This window comes from Sphaerodactylus townsendi, linkage group LG01, assembly GCF_021028975.2.
Source record: "Sphaerodactylus townsendi isolate TG3544 linkage group LG01, MPM_Stown_v2.3, whole genome shotgun sequence".
NCBI lineage: Eukaryota > Metazoa > Chordata > Lepidosauria > Squamata > Sphaerodactylidae > Sphaerodactylus > Sphaerodactylus townsendi.
The window spans coordinates 43,858,506-43,881,992 of NC_059425.1; the positions used below are offsets into that span (position 1 = coordinate 43,858,506).

The window sequence follows — 23,487 nt, forward strand, 5'->3', positions numbered from 1 at the left end:
CTCTGTGGGGATTCTCTGCTTTGAGTTATTTGTACAAATTTGCAGACAACTCATGGAGAAATTCACAAACTGTCTGTTCCAGTCTCCAGATATGGATCTGGAAAACAGCACATTTGAATTCCCTTCAAACAATGGCTATTTATTCTTTAATAATGGTGAATTACAAAATGAATTACAACAGTAAAGCTGAAGTGAGGTCTTCAAGAAATAGAAGACTCCAGATTAGGAAATACACTAGAGAGAAACTTAGAGGAAGGCAAAAATGCTGACTTTGGATTTCACAAGTAACTCTGAACAGAATGTTCAAAGCTTGATTATGCAAGCACATACATATCAGACACAATTAAGTCCCTGTGCTTGTAAGATTGCTTGAGTAGATGGAATCAAGTCTATACCCGTCACTGGATCTTGTTCTTGCTAACATAATTTAAAGCTGCTTGAATTTTATTCAGTATACTTGGCTTGTATGCAAATAAAGATTTCCAGTAATTCCCTCTTTCCAATGCAGATCTTCAAGGTGTGCCCAGTGCTGTTCATGAATGTCTCTTGAACCCCAGGGATGCCAGTTCAGAAATTTCAAGGATCAGCATCAAGAAGTGGCTTGTAGAAGCAGTGTATATGCCAGGACTGTTATGGCCCTGGCAAATAGCAAAGAGATGCCAAGTCCCTGATTGCAATAGCTGAGCCCTCATGAGAGCCAGGGCAGAACAAATTCTGACCAATGATCTACTTTGTCCTTCAGAGTGACTCGACTGTTCTGTAAAAGTTTCCTGAGATAAGTTCTGCAATGGGCACATCAAGGATATCTACAACAACATACCCATGGGTGAGTTAGGCAGAATACAGAATTTTAGCACTTCAGAGGTTTTGGTCTGTTTGAAAGGGGTGACGGTCATTCTGCCTTTATTTGTCTTTCAAAGAAGTCTGTAAAAGATCTATCCTTTCCATTTCTGACAAGCTTAGAAGATAATTATTGTTTTCCTTGGGGAACACTGCATCAGACTCTGAAGGATGCTGAGATAGCTCTAGAGCTCTGGTAGCAGAGACTGGAACTCATCTGGATTGAGAAGGTGAATGGAAGGTTCTGGTTCAATAATTTTCTCCTCTGAAATTTCATTTCCTTTTCTGATGGGGCTCCAAACACCTCATATATCCGGCTGTGTGAATTAATTTCCTGCTGGGGGCACTGATTCCTCTGGTCAGGTAACTACTATTATTTGGACTGCCCTAGTTGGCAAGCTCCTTCCCCCCACAATTGACTGGGCTCTAGATGAAGATTCCTGCCAAAATATCCAGCACGGAAGCTGCAATGGGGTGGGGGGGGGCGCACCCTGGCCGCGTGCCATTGGCATCACATGTGGGCGGAAAATCGCTCCCAGACCCCCATCCCAGGGGCGGGGGGAGGTGGGGACGTGCGGGCACGGGGGGAGGTGGGCACGCCCTGGGCGCAGTTTCCTCTTTTTCCGTCCCTGAAAATATCCCACCACAATTTCTGCAGAGCCAGATGAGAAGAATGAGCTGAAGATCTGACTAAGATCTGACCAAGACCAGATCTTAGTCTCTTGCATCCTCTGGTGGCTGCCTCAAGATTGCTGTTTTGCAGCCACATACATTCTTACAGCCATCAACTTGTTACAGCCCACTGGTTGTTCAGGGAGAACTTGAGAAAGACACTGAGAAGCCTCAAGATGTTTTTCTGTAAATACTTTGCACCTACAGCCTGACTGTAGAGCAGGGCTGGTCTGCAGGGCTTGAGCTGGAACTGTGGGATCCTGCAGCAGAGGTGTATCAGGGGAAAATGGCACCTGGGGACAACACCTCCTCCGGGCACCCCCACACACACCCGCTGCGCTTGGGGGTGGGTCTCAGGGGCGGCTTGGACAGGCACCGGCCTCCTGAGCTAGCCTCCCCACCTCCCTGCAGGCCACCTCTTGCCCTCCCCTGGGGAGGGCAGAAGCCAGCCTGCAGGGAGGTGGGGGCAGGGCACTGTGGTGGGTGGCTCAGGAGCTGGCCTGCCCCCGCCCCGAGGGTCTGGGGAGGGAAGGAGGTGGCTTGGGGGGCACTGCAACGCTGACTTTAGGCACCTCCTCCACACCGACCTAGCTCTTCCGAGCTGGGTTGGCATGGGGGAGGAGGGGAGCAATTTTGCCCCCCCCCCCTTGCCATTGCGCCCGGGGTCATTTGAACCCCCCGTCCCCATGGACCATTTCCCTTAAAAAGTTATTTTCTGGGCACTGTACTGACAGCCAGCCTAGTGTAGCACACTGATCACTGGGTTATACTTACACCAACTTAACTAGAGGGATTATGGTCATCTATTCTTACTAAGAATCATTTGAAGAAAGCACAAAGTCCAGAAGAAGCTAAGCGCCCAGGGGACTGCAGTGGGTACAGAAAGTCTAGCTACGTGTCTACCTTGGAATCTTTGGAATCTTCGTGAAATACAGCCCTTTGCAATTCAGAATGGAAACAATGATGGAAAGGTCCTTAAGCGTGTAGCAATCAAATAAACAGCAACCTGAAATCCCCACTTGTCTTGTGTGCTTACCACCAATATTTGCAATGGATTCTGGTCCAACAAGCTGGTTTTCAAACAGTCTTTCTGCTTGTCGGAGCTTAAAGTTTGGCTCTAATGTGCCAGTGAAGGGAGGAGGTTCTTTGAAGCTGAAAAATAGAGGAAAATTCATCAGTCTGCCGAGTGTGTATAATGAGTATTCTTGAGCAGCAAGTGGAACAATTTTTCTTTCAGTTTGCCAATCAAATTGCAAGCATCAGATGTGCTTTCAAAACAGCATATTTTGTTTTCCTATTCAGCAATTATTTACTGTTTAATATGTAGATACATCAGCTTCAGGAATAGTGAACGAGCAGCTTGAAACAAGTTTACACAGGGGGTTCATTAACCATTCATAACTGAAATACCTGTTAATTACATGTTACCATTCCTAGAGAATAGGGACCTGCTCTACTAAATAGAAATTCATCAGGATATTAAAGTCAGCATGTGCCACATCACACCATAAAGAACAAAATGCTTAATTCCTGAAATTCAACGGTTAATTCTGCACATGTTTTCAGTTACTTCGGTATACATTTTAACTCAAAAACTTCTTCACAGGATGACACATGTAGAAAAAACGTAAACATAGGTACATCCTCATACACAGTTTTAAGTACACTACGATATTCTTGCAAGCAAGCTAGTAAAATGTGGGCTAGACAATGCTACTGTTAGATAGATATGTAATTGGTTGACTAACTGAACCCAAATGGTGCTCACCAATAGTTCATCTTTATCCTGAACAGATTCTGTCCTCGGCCCAGTGCTATTCATTATTTTCATTAATGACTTGGACAAAGGACATGCTAATCAAATTTGCAGATGATACCAAATTAGGAGGGGGAGCTCATACCTCAGAGGACAAGGTAAGAATTCAAAATGACATGGACAGATTAGAGAGCTGAGCCAAAACTAACAACATGAATTTCATCAGTGATAAATGTAAGATATTACACTTGGCAGAAAAAATGAAATGCACAAATATAGGAGGATGCCTAGCTTGACAACAGTACACATGAAAGGGATCTGGGAGTCTTTGCAAACCACAAATAGAACATGAGTCAGCAGTATGATGTGGTAGCAAAGAAAGCCAATGCAATTCTGGGATGCATTAACAGGAGTATAGTGTCTAAATTGAGGGACATAATAGTACCATTCGATTCTGCATTGGTCAGACCTCAGTTCTAGGCATCACAATTCAAGAAAGATATTGACAAGCTGGAACAGGTCCAGAGGAGGGTGACCAAAACAGTAAAGGGTCTGGATTCCACGCCCTATGAGGAATCACTTAGGGAGCTAGGTATATTTAGTCAAGAAAAGAGAAGATATACTACACAGTACTGGAAGTTCAAAGGACTGTCATTCTTGATGTGACAGCCCTGTGGTCTGCAAGGATTACCAAACTGATACCACCTTCCCTTCCCTGAACTATCATTTTACAGTAAAAATTATTAATATTATTATTATTAATTTGTTTGTTTGTTTATTTATTTATTCGATTTGATAGACCGTTCTATACCTGAAGGGCTCAGAGCGGTGTACAAATTAAACAAAAGACTACAAATAACAGTATACAAACAAATTGAATAACATCATTAAAATCCAGTTAGAACAGTAGCAACAGTACATCCCATCTTCAAATTGATAGATAGCATCCAGTCCTAACCCTGGGAGGGGGCCGGCAAATTGACAAAGATAAACAAGTGGTACATGGGCATCAAAATGGGGCGGAACTCAGTGGTCAGCCTCCCCAAAAAGCCAGGTGGAACAGCTCATTTTTGCAAGCCCTGCGGAACTCGCCAAGGTCCCGCAGGGCCCTAAATGCTGGAGGAAGAGCGTTCCACTAGGCTGGGGCCAGGGCCATAAAAGCCCTGGCCTGGGTAGAGGCCAGCTGCATCATAGAGGGGCGGGGAACCACCAGCAAATTCGCCTCTGCCTCTGGCAGTCTTTACAAAATTCTGGAATTATGTCATTTTTTTGGTCCATCAATTATTTCCTACATGAGACCGGATGCTGATATTTTAGGAGCCAGTGACTTTGGGACCTCATGAGCTTGCTATAATTAGGACTGTGTGAGCCTATAGTATACTTATTTGTAAGTGTATACTTAACAGTTACTTGTTTGCTGGCTGCCAATATATCGGGAGATTTGGGTGTTCCCCTACAGCCACTTGAGTAATATTGTGAGGTTGGGACGTGAAATCCTGACAAAATCTGCATTGCTACATAGTTACTTGTTTATTCCACCTGCAGTTTTTTTTCTGAATATTTAATCACTCGATGCTTCTTGTTCTAACAACCTTACAGTGGTATACTTTGTGAATGCTGTTCTCCTGTACTTCTTGTGCTTTCTCTTTCCTTTTCCCTCCCCTCTTCCTTTTTGGTGATTTACAGCATTTTCGGTGCTTTACAGCATTTATGCAATGACATGCACACAGTTGGTTACAGAATGGACAGTATTTAAAACAATGTATTTGTCTCTCCTTTCGTCCTCCAAACTGCTCAAAATTCATTTGGACTTGTTTTGAAGTTTTGAATAAGCAACTAAAGATGTGGTACACATCCACATGTCCTCTCAAAGTGCAAATCTTCCTTAGAGAATACACTGGCTGCATCTGAAGTATTGTGCAATTTGGTCTACTCAATTTCTCATCTCCTTTGAGCCCTGCAGGAGTATAGGGAGCAGCTGCCCTAAGAATAATTATCATATTTACTCCCTCCAGGGAAACAGCCCTCCCTCCCCACTGCCCAAGACTGTTCAGTTATCAGGTAGCCAACAGCACGATGGTAGCAATGGCAACAATGAGTACATGCCCAACTGGGGAGAGACTGCCATCAAGGGCAGAACTGCTACCACCTATTCTCTTGTTGTCATCGCCACCCCACCCCACCCACACACTCTCTCTGCAGGAGGGAGGGAAGAAGGGACTGCCTCAGGACAGACTGCTGCCATCAAGGACAGAGTGGCTACCACCCAGGCGTGAGGTCACCATGGCACCCAGAAATTCACTGTGGTGCCTAGCACTTTTAAGCAATGATTTTATTGTAGCACTTCTCTGTGAGAAGTACGCTTATTTGTCGTTTCCTATCAGCATACATTTGTCGTTTAGCATAAAAATGCATGTGCATTATGTTCTTGTCTTTGTTTATATGTTAACTTCACACCAATGGTGGTTAATGAATTAATTTCTTATCAAGTTTTTTCTATACTAGTTCCAATATTCAATTAAATGGAGCCTTCAAAACAATAATGAAGTTATCAGAAATATAAGAGAAGCTAGGCTAGGGTTACAGATACACTTTTTGATGTAGCAAAGACAACCAGTTATCTCTAAATTTATTTATATACAACACCGTTGTCTTAGCTTTAATAAAATTACAAGGAACTATACAAAGGCTACAATTAGATTTGTGGTAGCAATAATTAGAAAAGGTAAATTTTTTGTACAAAATTGTACCAAAAATGTGTACAAAATTTTGAAGACTGACAAACAAGCTGGCCCCTGGAGCCAAAGAACAATTGTCAAGAACTGCATAAGTGTGTTGATAGCACAGTGTAGATCTGTTGCTAACTTGGGTTTACTTTTTTTTTGTTTTCTGTAGCAGGGACAGTTGATATTATAAGCCATTTTGAGGCCACACTGAGCGGTGTGAAGCAGGTTAGATGTACCCATTCAAATAGAGGAAGTTGCACCCCAGAAACATTTCTGTGCACACAGTCCACATGAAGGGAACTTGCCATATCATTAAGATAATCCTTAACACACTCAAAATTCAGCATCCACATCCAACTCTACAAACCAGGAGCTTCTAACTCCTATGATCCTGCTCCCATTGTAAGCAACATTCTGACCACAGTGGGACATAATGGGAAATACTAGTATCCCACCTCTCGTATCATACAATAGTATCTCAAAGTAACTTACAACGCTAAATTATGTGTTACATTGTGATATCAAATGCTGCTAATGACTCACCTTATTGGCTGAGGGTCTATTGGCGAATCCAGAAGAACTATTGCTCCAATTAAGGGAATAATTAGCAATAGCGCCAGAATCATGAAAGTCATACGGAACACTTTATTGCTGTAAGTACTGCAATAAAAATACAAAACAGAAGTCAAGCTCTAATAGCCAAAGAAGGATCTTCAGGACCCGGTTGGCCTTCAACAGAAGAAAACGAAGTTATTTCTACAATTTATTTCTGAAAGCAACAAAATCTGTTAATAAGGATAAAACTGTACTAGTCAGACATATTTTATAAACATATAAGGATCTTAATGTTGTGTTGTTATCATGCATATGGCCAGAAATAGAGGAACAGATGCTGGAGTTGAGCAAAAAGACCACAGAGGATGTTATGACACATGAATAGAGTAAACCTGGCTTCTCAGGGAAGGATGAGCGGGATCTAGAGACCCAGAACAGAAGAGCCTTGAAGAGCAGTAAGAAAACAACTAAGTAGTATTGTAATTATATGGTCTTGAGAAGATTAGAAGCCATCTAATCTGTTGTCAACAGAGCCCTTCGGGGATGGGGCGGTATAAAAGTCCAATTAAAAAATAAATAAATAAATAAATATTTTCGGAGGCCCAGGTGAAGAAGCATCTAAGAATCACAAGAATGTCCAGTGTCACAGAACTAAAAATATGATTTAAGGATGGGCATACTGGTTGAGAGCCAAAAGATATTCATATTGTGGAAAGACCCTAGTCGAAGGACATCTCACTTTAGGGAGGGTCACAATAAACTATTTACAAAACCCTGAGGTCTGAGTCCACAGTAGCTGCCACCAGCCCCTTTCTCTACTCAAAACCCCAGAAGCCAAGGGGCAATCTTTCAACCTTCCTGGGATTACAGTTAAGAAAACCACCTCTGCAGAGTGAGTTTCACAAAACCTTTAACCTGATAGGTATAGCCATGAGTGTCTAGGGTTCCTTTCACACATGCAGAATGCACGTTCAATCCACTTTCTATGCACTTTTAGCAGTGCAGAATAGCAAAATCCACTTGCAAACAATTGTGAAAGTGGATTGAAAGTGCATTATTTTGCATGTGTGGAAGGCGTCTAGGACTGGAATTGGACTGAAGCCACATGAAGACAAAAACACTGCAAAATATGATTAAAGACATTTATTAAAATTGTGCAAGAATGTTATCAAGAGAACAAAACAATGAGAATTGAAATAATAAAATTTAAAACAGCAAGGACTAACTGCACAGTAAAATAGCACTAATTCAAGGGGCAAGATTCAAAATACAAGAAGCAGGATCTTACCATCCTTCAGCTTCAAAAGGCCACTCTTATCTAGAGAATCAATAAGGCAGCAGTTCTGGCCCTGAAGTCACAGAGTCCCAAGATGTCAATGAACCATGTTCAAAGGCACCAAAAACATGCTTCTCAAAGCCCAAATGGTGGATCAAGGTACCATAGTGAGGTACCAAGAAGCACATCAATCAAATACTTGCCTGGTGATCTAAAACATCAAGCAACTCAGTTGCTAACCAGGTGACCTAAAGGATCAGATTGAGATGGCAAGGTAGGATTTATCTGCAGTCATCAACCCTCTCCTTACTCACAATGACACAGCTGTAATTTCATCAGTTTAATTAATTGGAATGTGGCACCAGAGTTCTGTGACCTTGAAGACTTAGGGAGTCAAGCCTGAAACCATGTTTTACTCCCAGCATCTGTTCTTTTAGCTCAAAAGATCTGGGCTTTGCTACATTGCAAGCTTAGCACAGTTAAATTCCACTCATTATTTTGATGAAGGCCTTTAAGCCTGAACTCGTGTTGGAAAGAACACGAAGCGGAATAGTGGAACTCAGTGTCTTGACACATGAGAAACTTATAATAGATTTAAGTAGCAAGAATAAACTAGCATTTTTAATATATTCCAAGACTTTAAGTATAGATAATCTTGTATGGTGTTTGAAGTTTTGAGACAATGTCAGGCAAGAATATGTACTGTTTAGGGGTGTGCACCATTTTCCCCACTAGTATTTTTTGGGGTTGACTTTTAACAATGCAGAAATGTTCAAAAAAAAAGAAAAAAAAAGAAAGTGGAAAAAGCCAGAACCTCATGCTGGCTTTTTCAGCTCCTCCTATTTGCCCCGTCAAGTAAGGGCAGATAAAGTTATCCATTTTCTCCTTTGGTCTCCTCTCCATCTTGCAATCTTCTTTCTGGTTTTGGTGATGGCAGCAAGGATACATTATTTAAGAAAGTCACAGAAATTGTGTAAAGACAATGTTCACTTTAAAACTAGTGTATTTTGTTGTTATAGCGGTAAGTTGGTATGCACTTTTATTTTCTCTGTGCACTAAATCAAAATGTACTATTTACATAAGATTCTTTTTTTGTGATTTAGTTTAAATGAATCCACCACCACACTATAGCATTGTATAGATCTTCAGCACTTCTTATTCAATGAGCAATTTCTGTGCAGAATGCTAGTTTACAAATATCAGCCACTGACTTCAGGCAAGCCACTGTTCTTTTCTAACCCTAGCTCAGGTTTGTGAAGATACTATAAAAGCACTGTGAGTTCTGCAGAGAGAAAAAAAGTAAAACACAAGTAACTGCAAATGTCACACTTAAGGGACCATAACACATTTCATTCCTTAGACCCTACATTAAAAAGAACACAGGCTGTTCTTCATGTTAGCTGAATATTTAAGTTCATTCATTTAACTGACCAGGCAGAACTCACAGGACTGAGGCCACAATCTTATGTACAATCACTTGGATGCAAGCCCCACTGAATGTAATGGGCCTTACTGGCAATTACTTAAAGCTCAAACTTTCAACTCACCTTGTACAGGTTGGCTGTGCTTTAAAGGAAAAAAATATGTCCAACTGCTTCAAATATACCTTTTTCACAACAGACTTGTGGTTTCTTGTCAACTAATCTAAAAAAGATTCAAACATTTGGCCCACTTCCAATTCCAGCCAGATAAATTCAATATTCTCCATACTGAACACAGTACTTATTGTTGGCCTGATATTTTTCCTGAATTTCAGTAAAAAAATTCAGGCTAATGTCTGAAGTCTACATGTTTCATTAATACTAACAAAGCAAATGTATATTTTTTAAAGTACAGCGCAAACACAAGGTGGAGTTCAGGGAACTGTTGCTCACAGACACTGTGCCAACAAGCTGTTCTGTAAGTAGTATGTTTACATAATATACACCTCAGGAGACTTACACATTGTTTCTCCCCCCCCCCTCCCCTCTTTGGTAGATTGCCTCTTGATACACAATCACCAAGATTCATCTTGGAGAAACTTGTTTTATTTGAGGATGGCATGTGTAAAAATGCATTAACCATGGGGACATAAATGTAACTACTTAGCAAACAGCTGTTCTATTCCCATCCCAGCCTGGAAATTATCCCAGGCTACTACCATCTAGGAAGAAGCCCTGACTGATGTCTACTCAAGTGGAACCAGTGTGGTGGAGAAGTTGTTAGAGCATCAAACTGGGATTTGGGAGTTTCAAGTTCAAATCTCCACAGTGTCATGGAAGCTTGCTGGTCCAGTAAAACACCCCAGTAAAACACTCTCACAATTATTGTAAGGATAAAATGGAAAAAAAGAATGATGTGAGCCACTTTGGTCCCCACTGGGAAGAAAAGCAAGGTATAAATGAAGCAAATAAACATATTCTTAATCCAAGAAGTAGATAGGAAATAACATTAACAAAAAGGAAAAGTAAGTTTTAAAAGTATGATACCAACTGCCAAAAACAGAGATGTCCAGATTTATTCTTACACCACAAAAATTAAGGTTTAGGGCTTAGTATTTACTTATAGCTTAAAATTTGTTCTCAAAGAAGCTGATAAGAAGCAGGACTCAAAACTCTTAAATGCTGCACTCTTATCTCTATATACCAAATCTACTACCGTGTTTCCCCAAAAATAAGCCCTATCATGATTTTTCAGGACTTTTGGAAGAGGCTTAAAATATAAGCCCTACCCCAAAAATAAGCCCTACCGGAAGTTACAGCTCAGGATGGTGTGATCAAGCAGGGTGCTCCCTGCCAATGAGGATGAAGCTTCCATCACACCTGACGGAGAAGCAACAGGCTGCTGAGAGCCCACCTTAATGAATTATGAAGGTACCGTATTTCCCATAAAATAAGCCCTACCCCGAAAATAAGCCCTAATGCATCTTTTGGTGCAAAAATTAATATAAGACCCTGACTTATTTTCAGGGAAACACGGTAAACAAAGACACTCAGTAATATTTCTTTAAAACATTGTAATGCCACCTTTCCACTCGAAGTAGCAGCCTCACCCCAAGGAAGCAATCTCATACATGTATACATATTTTATATTTTTAATAGGTAACAGGGTCAGGAGGAAATGCCAAACAAAACAAACATGCATTCATCCACCAGCAGAAGCCAATGGGGGAGTCACTGGGGAGGGAATTCCTTAACATTAGTGCCACAACCAAGAAGGCTCAGTCTCAGGTTGCCACCCATGTAGCCTCATATGGTGGGGGCACCTGAAAGGAGAACCTAATATATATAGCATTTCTATCTAAGAGTATTCCTCATTAAAATGTGAGTTGTCATACTTAAGAAATTTCCCCCTTCCTTCATATTCTTAGCGCAGCACCAAGATTCTGCTTTAGAAAAAGGCATTTAACTTGAATAAGTAATCAATTTTTTAAAAAATCCCTATGGTAACAACTGTGGGTCAAGATAAATCGCCAAGCAACTTCCAGGGAATACGGCTATTTGACTGCGTTTAGCTTGAAAAGTTCCCTGCTGCCCTCACTGAAAAGGGTTTGCTCCTCTCCAGAAGTTCTGGAGACCTTTAATTTTGACAGGTGAATTAGTTAGGGCTTATCTTAGACCCACTAGCTCTGAAAAAATGGTAATGGTAATTTAAGTTCTATACCGCCCTCCCCCGGAGGGCTCAGAATCTGGAATCTGTAAGCATGAGCTGTCTTCATCTTTAGAATCTGCCTCTCCATTTTTCCCTATCCCCCCTTCTCAGTTTCACTTTCAAGTTTTTTTCTTCTATTGTATCTGCAATATAATAAGACTTTTATATGGTACTAGAGGATTACAGAAACCTGTTGTTTTAAAAATATATCAAGATTGTTCTTCAGAGATCCTCTGAAGATGCCAGCCACATATGCAGGCGAAACGTCAGGAGAGAATGCTGCTAGAACACGGCCATACAGCCCGGAAACCACACAGCACCCAAGTGATTCCGGCCGTGAAAGCCTTCGACAATAAGATTGTTTTTTATTTTAATTATAATTTATATTCCTTTGATAATCAGTGCAGAGTCATCTATTGTGTTTGCATATTTATTTATTATCCTTTCTCCTGTACCTTTTTTCTTTTGTGTTTTACGAAGAATACTTTATTTAAAAAGTCAAATTACCAAGCCACCATAAGTAAACAGAAATTACTATTTATGAAGATGAGGCTGAAAAGCCCTAAAGTTGATCATAATGAAAGGAAGCTGCCCCAGAAAAGTATATAATACTCTCAAACATGTACTCCACACATACTCAAGCTTACAATACACACACAAAGAATGATACTTCTCAGTCTCAGATATATGGGCTCTCGCTATAGGTGTGAGTGAATATATGAATCTCTTTGTTTTGGGAGGAGGGGGTGACATTTGTGCACATGTTACATTCTCCAACTGCATTCAAGTCAATAGGTTTGATGTGCAGTTTGGAAGGTCTCGACCTACTGAAGAGAGGCAGTACTATGATGCTATTTTAATTTCACTATTGTATTATAAAATATATGTATTTTATATATGTATATATGTAGCCAGCCTGTCCTCCAGTGAACTCAGGGCACCAAACACAGTTCCCCCCTCTACCCTCTCAACAATCTGGTGAGGTGTGTTAGGCTAAGTAAGTCACAAGAATAGCTTCATGGCTGAAGTGGGATGCACACTCAAGTTTCTACAGTCAAGACTGTAAGCTATTAATAAGCAACAGGCCACAAGACCTTGCACATTGCTCAGATCTTGCACACTGAAGACCATGGCTTCCTTTATTGAGTCAATCAATTCATCTCTTGTTGGGGTCTTCCTCTTTTCCTGCTGCCTTCAACTTTTCTTAGCATTATTGCCTTTTCCAGTGATTCTTGTCTTTTCATAATGACCAAAGCACAATAGCCTCCATCTGGTCATTTTAGTTTCTAGGGAGAGTTCAGGTTTGGTTTAATCTAGAACACATTTGTTTGGTTTTTTTGGCAGTCTGTGGTTTCCATAAAACCGTCCTACAACATCACATTTCACATGGAAACATTTAACACAACTTATAAAGGGAAAAAGATGCGGGGGGGGGGGTGAACTGCAGACAGTGATTGGAATTTTACTCTACGCTTCCTCAAAAGATTTCAAGGCGGCATACAAGGGGATTTATACCCAGATCTCCCTAGTTTTAGGTTCAATGCTGTACCATGTACATCACATCAATTCCATGTCTCTGCCAATAATGTAAGATCAACTTAGCAAGAATTTACAGCATGTCTCATATTTTAATTTCACCATTCATCTGCCAAGTCCTTGAGTTTAGCACATGTTAGCCTGAATTCTCCAAGCCAATGTGTGCTAAAATCCTACAGACACTCAAAAGGAAGTCAGTCAAACAAAACTCAATTGTACTTATTCGTTAATGAGCTTTTAAAATATTGGGCTGGGAATGCTGCTTTTATCATTAGTTGTGGACTTTGTTCACAGCCATTGCTCTTTTTGGCTATAGCTCTCATATAGCAGTTACACATAAATCATTCCTGTTGCTTTCCTGAACATTTAAACAATGTTAGTACCAAGTAACTCCATACTGCTATGTGGAATTTATCAATGCAACTAAGACTCAACTCTACTAACCTCTCCCCTAGTTGATTGCTCAACCATCAACCACTGCCATTCATTTGCGTCAAGGTTAATGCCTGGAACCATTTTTGACATTACCTCTCGAGCCAGAATAAAAAATATTTTGCATTAATAAGAGTATGCACACAGAAGCCAACCTCCTCAAAAGACAGCCGATCACGTAATCTAGATCTCATATATCTAAGACTAGGAAACCTCATTTTGGGGTTTAAAAAAATTGTTGCCATTTTACTGCCTTCACTGTAGCTATTATATTTATTGCTTTTATGCACTCCTTGTCATCAATGTATGCAGCATACTTATAAGAAAAACCCAGGCAGTTCCTTGCTCCCTCGACACTGAGCAGCGTATTTTGGGAATGGGATGATGAGAAAGAAGCCAGGGATGAACGTGAGCAACTGCAGCAACACGTCCTTAGGCTTCGCTTTCCAACTGCATCGTGTGCCTCAGGACCGTCGAGCGCCGGCAGTCCTAAGGGGGAGGCCTGCTAAACAAGGTTTCAGTCCAGAAGGGTCTCTTGGTGGAAGAGTGAAGTATTTCGCCTCCCTCCCAAGCAACCAGAGCAGCCTTTCCGACACGATTCCCTCAGGATAGCACGAGCACTGCAAGGACGCAGGAGCCTCCCATGCACGCCGCGCACCGCAGCCGGCCACGAGTCGCTCCCCGCCTCTAAGCTTCAGCTCGCCCTTTGGCGAGGGGAAGGAGGGGCGCGTCCCTCCTTCGAGAACAGAGACAAGCACGAGCTCGCTCCCCTCAGGTGAGGGGGGACCAGCGCTGCCAAGAGGACGACGACCCCACGCACCTGCCGTCCTTGCTTTCCTGAGCCGTGGTATCCTCGGTGACCACCTGCGGTCGGAGAGGCCGGCGCTGCCGCAGGCCCTCAGCCTCATTCATGTTGCCCTCGGGGTGACAGCCAAGAAGCGCGCCCGTCCGCCGCCGCCGCCGCCGCCGCCGCACGAGCCCGACGCCGCCATGGAACCCCGCCCCAGAGCCCCGCCCGCTTCCCTGCACGCCACCAACGGCCGCGCTCTTGGCTAACGGCCACCGCGAAACTCCTCCCCCTACGCCGCGCTCAGCCAACAGCGAACCGACAGACGCTCTGGAGCCGCACCTCGTTCTATTCCAATGAACGTTGCTGAGCACAGCCCGGTCGTCCGAGACCATCCAACCGCAGTCCAGAGAGTCTGGCGCCGCCTTCACGATTGCCCAACCACAGACTGGGGAATGCCCCCGGACCAGGCCTTCCTGCTCTCCACTGCCACCTGCAGGCCCGGCAGCCCTTCTTACAAACTTCTTTGTCACCTACACTATTAATCTTAAAGCTGCTTGGGTGTTTTGTAATTCCACTGTGTGCGGAAGGCTTCTGCCATGACTGCATAATTCAAACTGGAATGTTGAGTCAGCACACTTCCCCCTTGGTGAAATTAATGCTGACAGTAGACAAGTCTTCCCATTTATTGGGCTTCCCAATTATTATTATTTTTTGGCTGGGCTCCTGTGCTTTTTAAACACTACTTGATAAGCAGACGATGAAGCTTTACCTAACATGGTTTCCCTAGGGATGGGATGGTTTTTGCCTGCCAGATTTCTGCCCATCATGTAGCTGTTAAAGGCACTGGAGCCATGCCAGAAAAAAACCTAGTGACTCTTGGTTACAATATGAAGGTGTATTTTCTTTATGGGAAGCTCCTTTAGATCTGGGGTCCCTCACAAAATACACTGGTTACTCAAAACCACCACTCAGAACTTGCTGAGAACAATCTAGACTGACCCTCTGAGAAAGTACTCTATTAGCCCTTTACTAGAGCAGTAATGGAGTGACAGGGTAGAAACCTCCAAAAATATCTTATAACCAACATCACAGCCCCCGTGCAACCTAGCACCTATGAAAAAGATTAAGAGAAATACCCCACAGATATTGTACTAAATGAAGTCCAAAAATGTATTTTGAAAAAAGATGCAGTATAAAAGAAAGGAAAAACATTCATTACGGAGTTAACACGAGTCAGCAATCATATGATTCTATCCCTCTTTGTCAAGCTTCTTTCTACAAGCCAGGGTTACCATCCCCGTCTGTCACCTCCGAAGTAGTAACCTAGCAATATAAGATGGCACTTTTGCTCTTATATTTTAAAAAAACAACAGTCAGTGTAGAATATTCTACTTCACTGTACACAACTTCACTGTACACAAAATGTAGCTGCATATTTCCTGAAGCTCTGCTAATGTGCTTTTATTCTTCTGGGGTTTCAGATCTTATGGCCAAAATCTTCTCTCTGTTCTCATCTCATGGGTTTGTCAAACATGAGGCATGATAAGCCTAGGCCCGTGGTGGCGAACCTTTGGCACTCCAGATGGCACTCCCAATTGGCCATGCTGGCAGGGGCTGATGGGAATTGTAGTCCATAACATCTGGAGTGCCAAAGGTTCGCCACCACTGGCCTAGGCAGTGTTAGAAACGTGGGTCCAAGGACCCTCAAAATAATCTGGACAAAGTTGGTGAAGCAGATAACAAAGCTTTTATTGGTTTACGGTCTTGCAAGATCGGGTGTCCACCCAGTAGTAGGCACACACTTCCTTTGTTCTACAACAGTTTATATTACTTTTTCAGGACTACTCAATCCCTCCCTCACTTCTCCATTGGCTAGGAGATGAGGGCCATAGCCTATTACAATTCATCTAGTCATACTATGTCATATACCAGGTGGTATCTCCTCCAATTAATACATCTCTATATGGTCATTTCCTGTAATTAATATTTGGTTCTTCTTAACTGTCAACCCTTCGTTAGTGTCTTCATGATATATATCCATGCCGTGTCTTCATGATATATATCTTCATGATATATATCCTTCCTCTGGATGCCCTCTGGATGCATCTGCCACGTCTTTGGTTCCCTTTATCTTACTCTCGTGGAAGCACACCATCATATTTTTACTCCCTTCATCCAAAGGCCTTCCTTCTATCTTGGCACAGGATCTTAGCCTCTCTATAAGTGGGTACCTCTTGGCACAAAGAACCTAGGTTTTCCTTTGACTCCACCTCCCCCCTGCTTTGAAGACACTATCTCAAGCTTGCTAGGGGCCCTCTTATCAGCAGGTGTCTGTTTGGCACAAGAACTCATGTTCCATTAATAGCACCTACTGATTAGGGTCTAGAGAAGCAAGCTGTTTTAGCTATTTTACACTTTAAACTGAGAGAATAACATTTATAGCAGGATTCATTTACACATGAAGCATTAGGATACATATGTTGAACATGAGTGATTAACATATTCTTTAAGTTTTGTTATTTAGCTACAATATAAAAGCATTCAAATATACAAACATGATTATAAACTACTACATCACCACATCACCTATTATTCCCCTCTAACCCTTGACCTTTCTTCTTCTGCTAGCTCATTATTTTAAAGCAGGTGTGCTTTTAATTGGGATATGATAAGAAATACACAAGTCAAATGGAATATACTAAGCATCATACTCCCATCTCTCTTTGGATTCCATCCAACTTAACAGGCTTTCAACCTCATTATATTCAAGTGTAGATACTATACATGAACTTTATATTCAGAGTTCACCTACTAAATCTTGTGATTCTGTGAAGGGTATATTCTTTGTGACTTCTAAATCCCATATTTGTGCACTAAAATATGTTTATGTGTGTAGATAACTTAATATAGTCTTACACCTTATGAAAACATCTAAAGATACCTTCTTTTGTAACTTATAAGGCAATCATTGTCATTGTCCCGTGTATACTTATGTTTATGGGGAAGTCCTCCTATGGATTAAAAACTGGTTGAGAAACAGGAAACAAAGAGTGGGTGTAAATGGGAAGTTCTCACAATGGAGAGATGTCGGGAGTGGTGTCCCCCAAGGATCCGTTTTGGGACCAGTGCTCTTTAACCTATTCATAAATGACCTGGAAGTAGGGGCAAGTAGCTGCAGGCCAAGTTTGCAGGATGATACCAAATTATGTAGGGTGGGTGAGAACCACAAAGGATCATATGAAGAGCTCCAAGCGGACCTTTGATAAATTAGGTGAGTGGGCTCCAGAAATGGTAATGCAGTTCAATGTAGCAAAATGTAAAGTGATGCAATATAGGGCAAAAAATCCAAACTTCACATACACGCTACAGGGGTCAGTGCTATCAGTCACAGACCAGGAAAGGGATTTAGGCGTCTTAGTTGATAGTTCCATGGGAATGTCAACTCAATGCATGGCAGCTGTAAAAAAGGCAAACACTATGCTGGGGATCATTAGAAAAGGAATTGATAATAAAACTGCAAAGATTGTCATGCCCTTATATAAAGCAGTGGTGCTGTAAATCAAGACTTGGAGTACTGTGGTCCAGTTCTGGTCAGCGCGATCTCAAAAAAAAAAAGGATATTGAAGAGATAGAAAAAGTGCAGAGAAGGGCAACAAGGATGATTGAGGGACTGGAGCACCTTTCCTATGAGGAGAGGCTGCAGCGTTTGGGACTCTTTAGTTTGGAGAGGAGGCGGCTGAGGGGGGGATATGATTGAAGTCTACAAAATTATGCATGGGGTAGAAAATGTTGACAGAGAGAAATTTTTCTTTCTCACAATACTAGAAACCAGGGCATCTCCCATTGAAAATGCTGGGGGAAAGAATTAGGACTCAATAAAAGGAAACACTTCTTCACGCCCACGTGTGATTGGTGTTTGGAATATGCTGCCACAGGAGGTGGTGATGGCCACTAACCTGGATAGCTTTTAAAAGGCTTCACAGGATTTATGGAGGAGAAGTCGATTTTATGGCTACCAATCTTGGATCCTCCTTGATCTCAGATTGCAAATGCCTTAGCAGACCAGGGTGATCAGGAGCAACAGCCAAGAGAAGGCCATTAAGCGTTTCAGCTCACATCCTACATGTGAGCTCCCAAAGGCACCTGGTGGGCCACTGCGAGTAGCAGAGAGCTGGACTAGATGGACTTTGGTCTGATCCAGCTGGCTTGTTCTTATGTTCTTATGTTCTTATAAAAGTAACACCTCTATAGTATATGTAAAAGCAACATTTTCACCTCTCACAGCAGGTGGCCATATCAATTACCATATTAAATATGAAAAGCACAACAAAGGTTAAGTGGAACCCTTTGTTAGATTAGCACAAGCTGATGAGAGTAAGAACATTTAGATTTCATAGATTTATTTGGACAAAAATGCACCTAGAAATAAATTCTACACTTATTTATTTATTTATTTATTCAATTTCTATACCGCCCCATCCCCGGAGGGCTCTGGGCGGTGTACAGCACAATAACCAACATGTACAAGATAAAACGACTAAAACTTATTAAAAGCAGCGATAAAATAGAAAACTAAGCATAATAACTAGAATTAGTTTGCAGAATGGCGTCCGACGATTCCATTTCAAACCCTCTTTCAGGGGGGGAAGAGCAACCAATCCCAGGATGACAAGAGGCAGCAGGTGATGTAGAAGGGCTGGGCACTCATCAACGGCTGGTTCTCCCAAAGGCCCGGGCGGAACAGCTCCTTATCTTGGTGCAGGCCCTGCGGAATTCAGTAAGGGTCCCGCGAGGCCCGGACAGCTGGCAAGGAAGAGCTGCCTCCATCAGGCTGGGGCCAGAGCCGCAAAGCGCTCTGGGCCCGTGTGGAGCTGCCAGCCGTGACACCGAGGGCCAGGGGACCACCAGTGTTGGCCTCCTCGCTGAACCCGGAGGGACCGTGAGCAGGGACGGTGGGATGATGAGGTCCCTAAGGTACGAAGGCTGTCCCAGGGCCGCTGTAAGGCCTTTAAAGGGGTCAACATCACTAACACCTTTATGGAAAATGATTCCGGAATCCTCTTACTGGGGAGCCAGGTGCAGCTGGCGCAGCACAGGCTGGATATGATCCCAGATGGCACTGCCTGTGAGCAGGCGCGCAGCTGCATTTTGGACCAGTTTTAGCTTCCGAATCAGGCGCAAGGGAAGCGCCCGCCGTGAGAGTGAGTTACAATAGTCTTAACCTGGAGATGACCGCCGTGATGGATCACTGTGGCCAGGCCGGTCAATGGGAGAGGAAGGGGGCCAGGCCACCACGCCTGAAGCTAAGATGGAAAAAAAGCAACCCGGGTTATATGAGCCACCTGGGTCTCCATTGATAGAGACGAATCCAGGTGGACCCCCAGGTTGCGTACGGAGGGGGTCGGTGCCAATGTGACCCCCTCCCACACCGGTGGCTGAAACATCCCCCTCTCCCCCTCACGGCCCAGCCAGAGGATCTCCGTCTTCGATGGATTCAGCTGTAACCTGCTCTGTCGCAACCAACCAGCGACATACAAATGAAGAAAAACTAATTAGTGTACCTATGCTATGAACACCATGTTTTGCTACTAATTAAGTCATGTTAGGTTATGCTCAAATGTTCATAAATACAATCTTCATGAGAAATTTGACTTCTTGATTTATGGAATATGTGAACACTCAAAGAGTGCCTGGTTAATTTCAGTGTTCTTGTGGTTTGTATAAAAATTATCCATAGGATAATATTTATACAAATGCTGTCAAGTTCCAGAAGGGGAGAGAAATTAAATTCCACCATGGAATTTTCAGGAAACTTACCAAATTTTGTAACAGGTTCCAACTGCATTTAGATTTGATGATCATCCATTTTGCCAATGGACATTTTGCCAACCCACCTACAGACCAAAGGAAAAATGTGCTACAGGCACATTTCATGAACTTTTTTTTTTTTTAGAAAATTTACTATTTATCACAAAACATTCAACATATTTTCCAGGTGGTGGACAGAATGCAGGAATCCAGTGCAAGCAGGTAGTAATCCAAAGAGTATGGCACAATTTAAGAACCAGAAACCAGTTAGCCAAGCTTTGCACTGAACTGCCTACTATGGGGTCTGCTGGAAACGGGGCCTCCTGTTTATACTCCTTGATTATGCACAGAAAAATCTAAAAGAAATCCAGGCAGAAAATACCTGCACTTTGCCCAAGAGCAGTGTCATTCCTAACATGAAATCCTGTTGGCCACTCTAAAGAGCAAGCGGGCTAATATTGAATCCAGTGAAGTCGGAGGTTCTGTGGGTAGGTTACACAGAGATGCCAGGCGACTTTGAGCTGCCTTTGAGCTAGCCGGTGAGGGGTTACAGCTAGCCTCATCTATGCGCACCGCAATCTGGGCATGATTCTGGACTCCAGGTTGTCCATGGAGGCTCAGATTTCCAGGACTGCCAGACTGCCTTCTATCATCTTCAGCAGGCCCGTCAGTTGGCCCCATACCTCTTTGGTTCTGACCTTGCCACAGTAATCCATGCAATGATCACCTCTAGAGTGGATTTTGTAACTCGTTCTACGTAGGCCTACCCTTGAATTTGGTCCGGAAATTGAAGCTCGTTCTGCATGCAGCCACTTAACTCCTAGCTGGGATCTCGAGCGCGGACCATATCACACCTGGCCTTTACCATCTCCATTGACTGTCGATCAAGTACCAGCCCATCTTCAAGGTTTTGGTTTTAACCTTTAAGGCTGTGAGCAGTCTCGGACCCACATACCTGAGGGACTATCTCTCTCCATACTGCCCTGCTAGGTCCCTCCGTTCTTCAGAGGTGAACCTTTTGGAAGTCCCTGGCCCAAAGGATGTCCAGCTGGCCATCCTTTTCAGTCCTGGCCCCTACCTGATGGAACAAGTTCCCCACTGAGATCAGGGCCCTGCAGGATTTGAATGAGTTCCACAGGGCCTACAAGATGGAGCTGTTCTGCCAGGCCTTTCCACCTGGCCAGCTGGGCTGAAATGTCATGCTATACTGGCCTTCTGTGGCTCTGTGAGGGGAAGCCACCATTCTTGGAGATCTGGGTTTATTATTGTCAGATTGTTGATGTTTTATTGTTCATAGTTGTCAGTATTTTAATTCTGATATTTTGTTGTACTGGTTTTATCGTTGTATGCCGCCCTGAGCCCTTCGGGAATGGGCAGCATAAAAACAAACAAACAAATAAACTTTCTGCTCCCACTTCCACCTTCCCCTCTCAAGAATTTCTAGGCTGCAGGAAACCTAAGCTGCAATGTACTTTTTGGGCAAATGAAAGCCCCAGCGACCTCTCTTTATTTGTCCCTTCAGGATGTCTCTCCTCCTCTTTCTTGTTGCCTGGGAAACCAGCCACAGGGCAGGAATAGGGGATTGCTCCTTCAACCCCAATTGCAAGGGGGGCATTTTGCCAGCCCAGCTGAAACTATCAGGAAGCCCTCCAGTAGTCTCACTTGCATTAAATTGGAAAATGTATTGAAGATGTAGATTGAAATTGGCAAAGTTGGATTTTCTATATTTTGCTGCTATCCTGTTCATGTGTTAAAGGAAAATATTTAATTACTTGTAGATTGTTTTGTTGTGGAACAAAAAAATCCTAACTTTAAACTTATGCTGACAGGTTTTGAAATGGCTAAGACAAAGATTGAAAGAAATCTTGGGGCTTATAGTAGATACAAGTAAAATGTCAATTCAGTGTGCTACTCTGGTGAAAAAGGCAAACTCTGTGCTGAAGATTATTAGAAAATGGATTGAGAATAACACAGCAAATATTGTAATGGCTTTGTATAAAGTCATGGTTTGGTCTCATTCGGAACACTACATACAGTTCTGGTTGTGATATCTTCAAAGATATTGCAGTGTTAGAAAAATACAGCAGAGGGCAGCCAAGATAGCCAAGGGGTTGGAGAACACTTCCCACAAAAAAGAGTTTGGGAATTTTTCTTTCAGAAAAAAAGGCTAATGTGAAGAAGTTTATAAAATTTAAGTATCAGGTGGAGAAACTGGATGGAGAGTTCTTTTTCCTCCTTAGTAATAGAGCCTGCATTATGTAAGAATTGGTATGCACCTGGCTACCAATGTAAACTCCTCCAGAACACCTCCCTCAAGTTCTGAGAGAGAGATGACCTGTTTTAAGGTGTGTACTTTCAGCTATCTCTTATGAACTACCTTAATTTTGATACCTGGCCAGTAAGCAAGCAAGAAAGCTAATGAAGCCCAAGCATAGATAAACAAATACACTAGAATATTTACAATAGGCCATACTCAATTTGACATTAACAATAATGACCTGAAGTTTGTAGGGCTGTAAATTCGAAAAAAATCCACTGTGTTTGGGTTCTATAAAATTCAGAAATGGATAAACTCAAAATTGCATTCCTATTTCCTGTAAACGTTCCAAAACTAAGCCTGCCTGCACCATTAGGTCGAGTGCTTGAGGCCCCGCAAAGTCTTAGTTATAAAGCCAAGGATATATTTTGCAGACTGCAGCTTAGAAATCATCAAACATAGCTAGAATCTAGGGAGATTTCAGTTGCTTTAAGATACATTACCTGGTAGCCAGAAAGAGAAACAAGGAGAAGTGAACTGTTCGGCAATCAAGAGTTGTTTGAAGAAATGGGGAAAATCCTAGTCTTCAACCTAGGTGATCTAAGGACCGGTTGCCCCATTTAGAGAAGAGGAAGAATTTGGATTTATACCCCACCTTTCTCTCCTGTAAGAAGGCTCAAGGTAGCTTACAAGCTCCTTTCCCTTCCTTTCCCCACAACAGATACTTTGGCCCCTTCTGCACACGCAAAATAATGCGTTTTCAAACCACTTTCACAACTGTTTGCAAGTGGATTTTGCCATTCCGCACAGCTTCAAAGAGCACTGAAAGCAGTTTGAAAGTGCATTATTCTGCATGTGCGGAATGAGCCTTTGTGAGGTAGGTGGGGCTGAGAAAGTTCCAAAGAACTGTGACTAGCCCAAGATCATCCAGCAGGAATATAGGAGTACGGAAACACATCTGGTTCACCAGATAAACCCCTGCCACTCAGGTGGAGGAGTAAGGAATCAAACCCACTTCTCCAGATTAGAATCCACCTGCTCTTAACCATTACACCACACTGGCTCCAAACAAGAACAGAGAAACTATTTGCTATTTCCATAATTTATTTTATGCGCCTCATGGATTTTGCCAGAATGCCTTGGACACAGGACCTTATAGTATGATGATAATTCAAATGCTATGATGATAGTTTTGTTCAGATCAGCAAA

General features: G+C 42.6%; 1 protein-coding gene across 1 annotated transcript in view; it reads right to left on the reverse strand.

Annotated features, from left to right (window-relative positions):
- Positions 1–14,438, reverse strand: part of LOC125446029 (adipocyte plasma membrane associated protein) — a 30,408-nt gene extending 15,970 nt beyond the window's left edge. Inside the window, exons 1-3 of the mRNA XM_048519523.1 lie at positions 14,244–14,438; positions 6,538–6,654; positions 2,549–2,664 (exon numbers count right to left, since the gene is read on the reverse strand). Coding sequence (XP_048375480.1) covers positions 2,549–2,664; positions 6,538–6,654; positions 14,244–14,335 — 325 coding nt within the window. The 5' untranslated portion in view covers positions 14,336–14,438. The remainder of the gene's footprint in view (positions 1–2,548; positions 2,665–6,537; positions 6,655–14,243) is intronic.
- Positions 14,439–23,487: the final 9,049 nt, after the last annotated feature.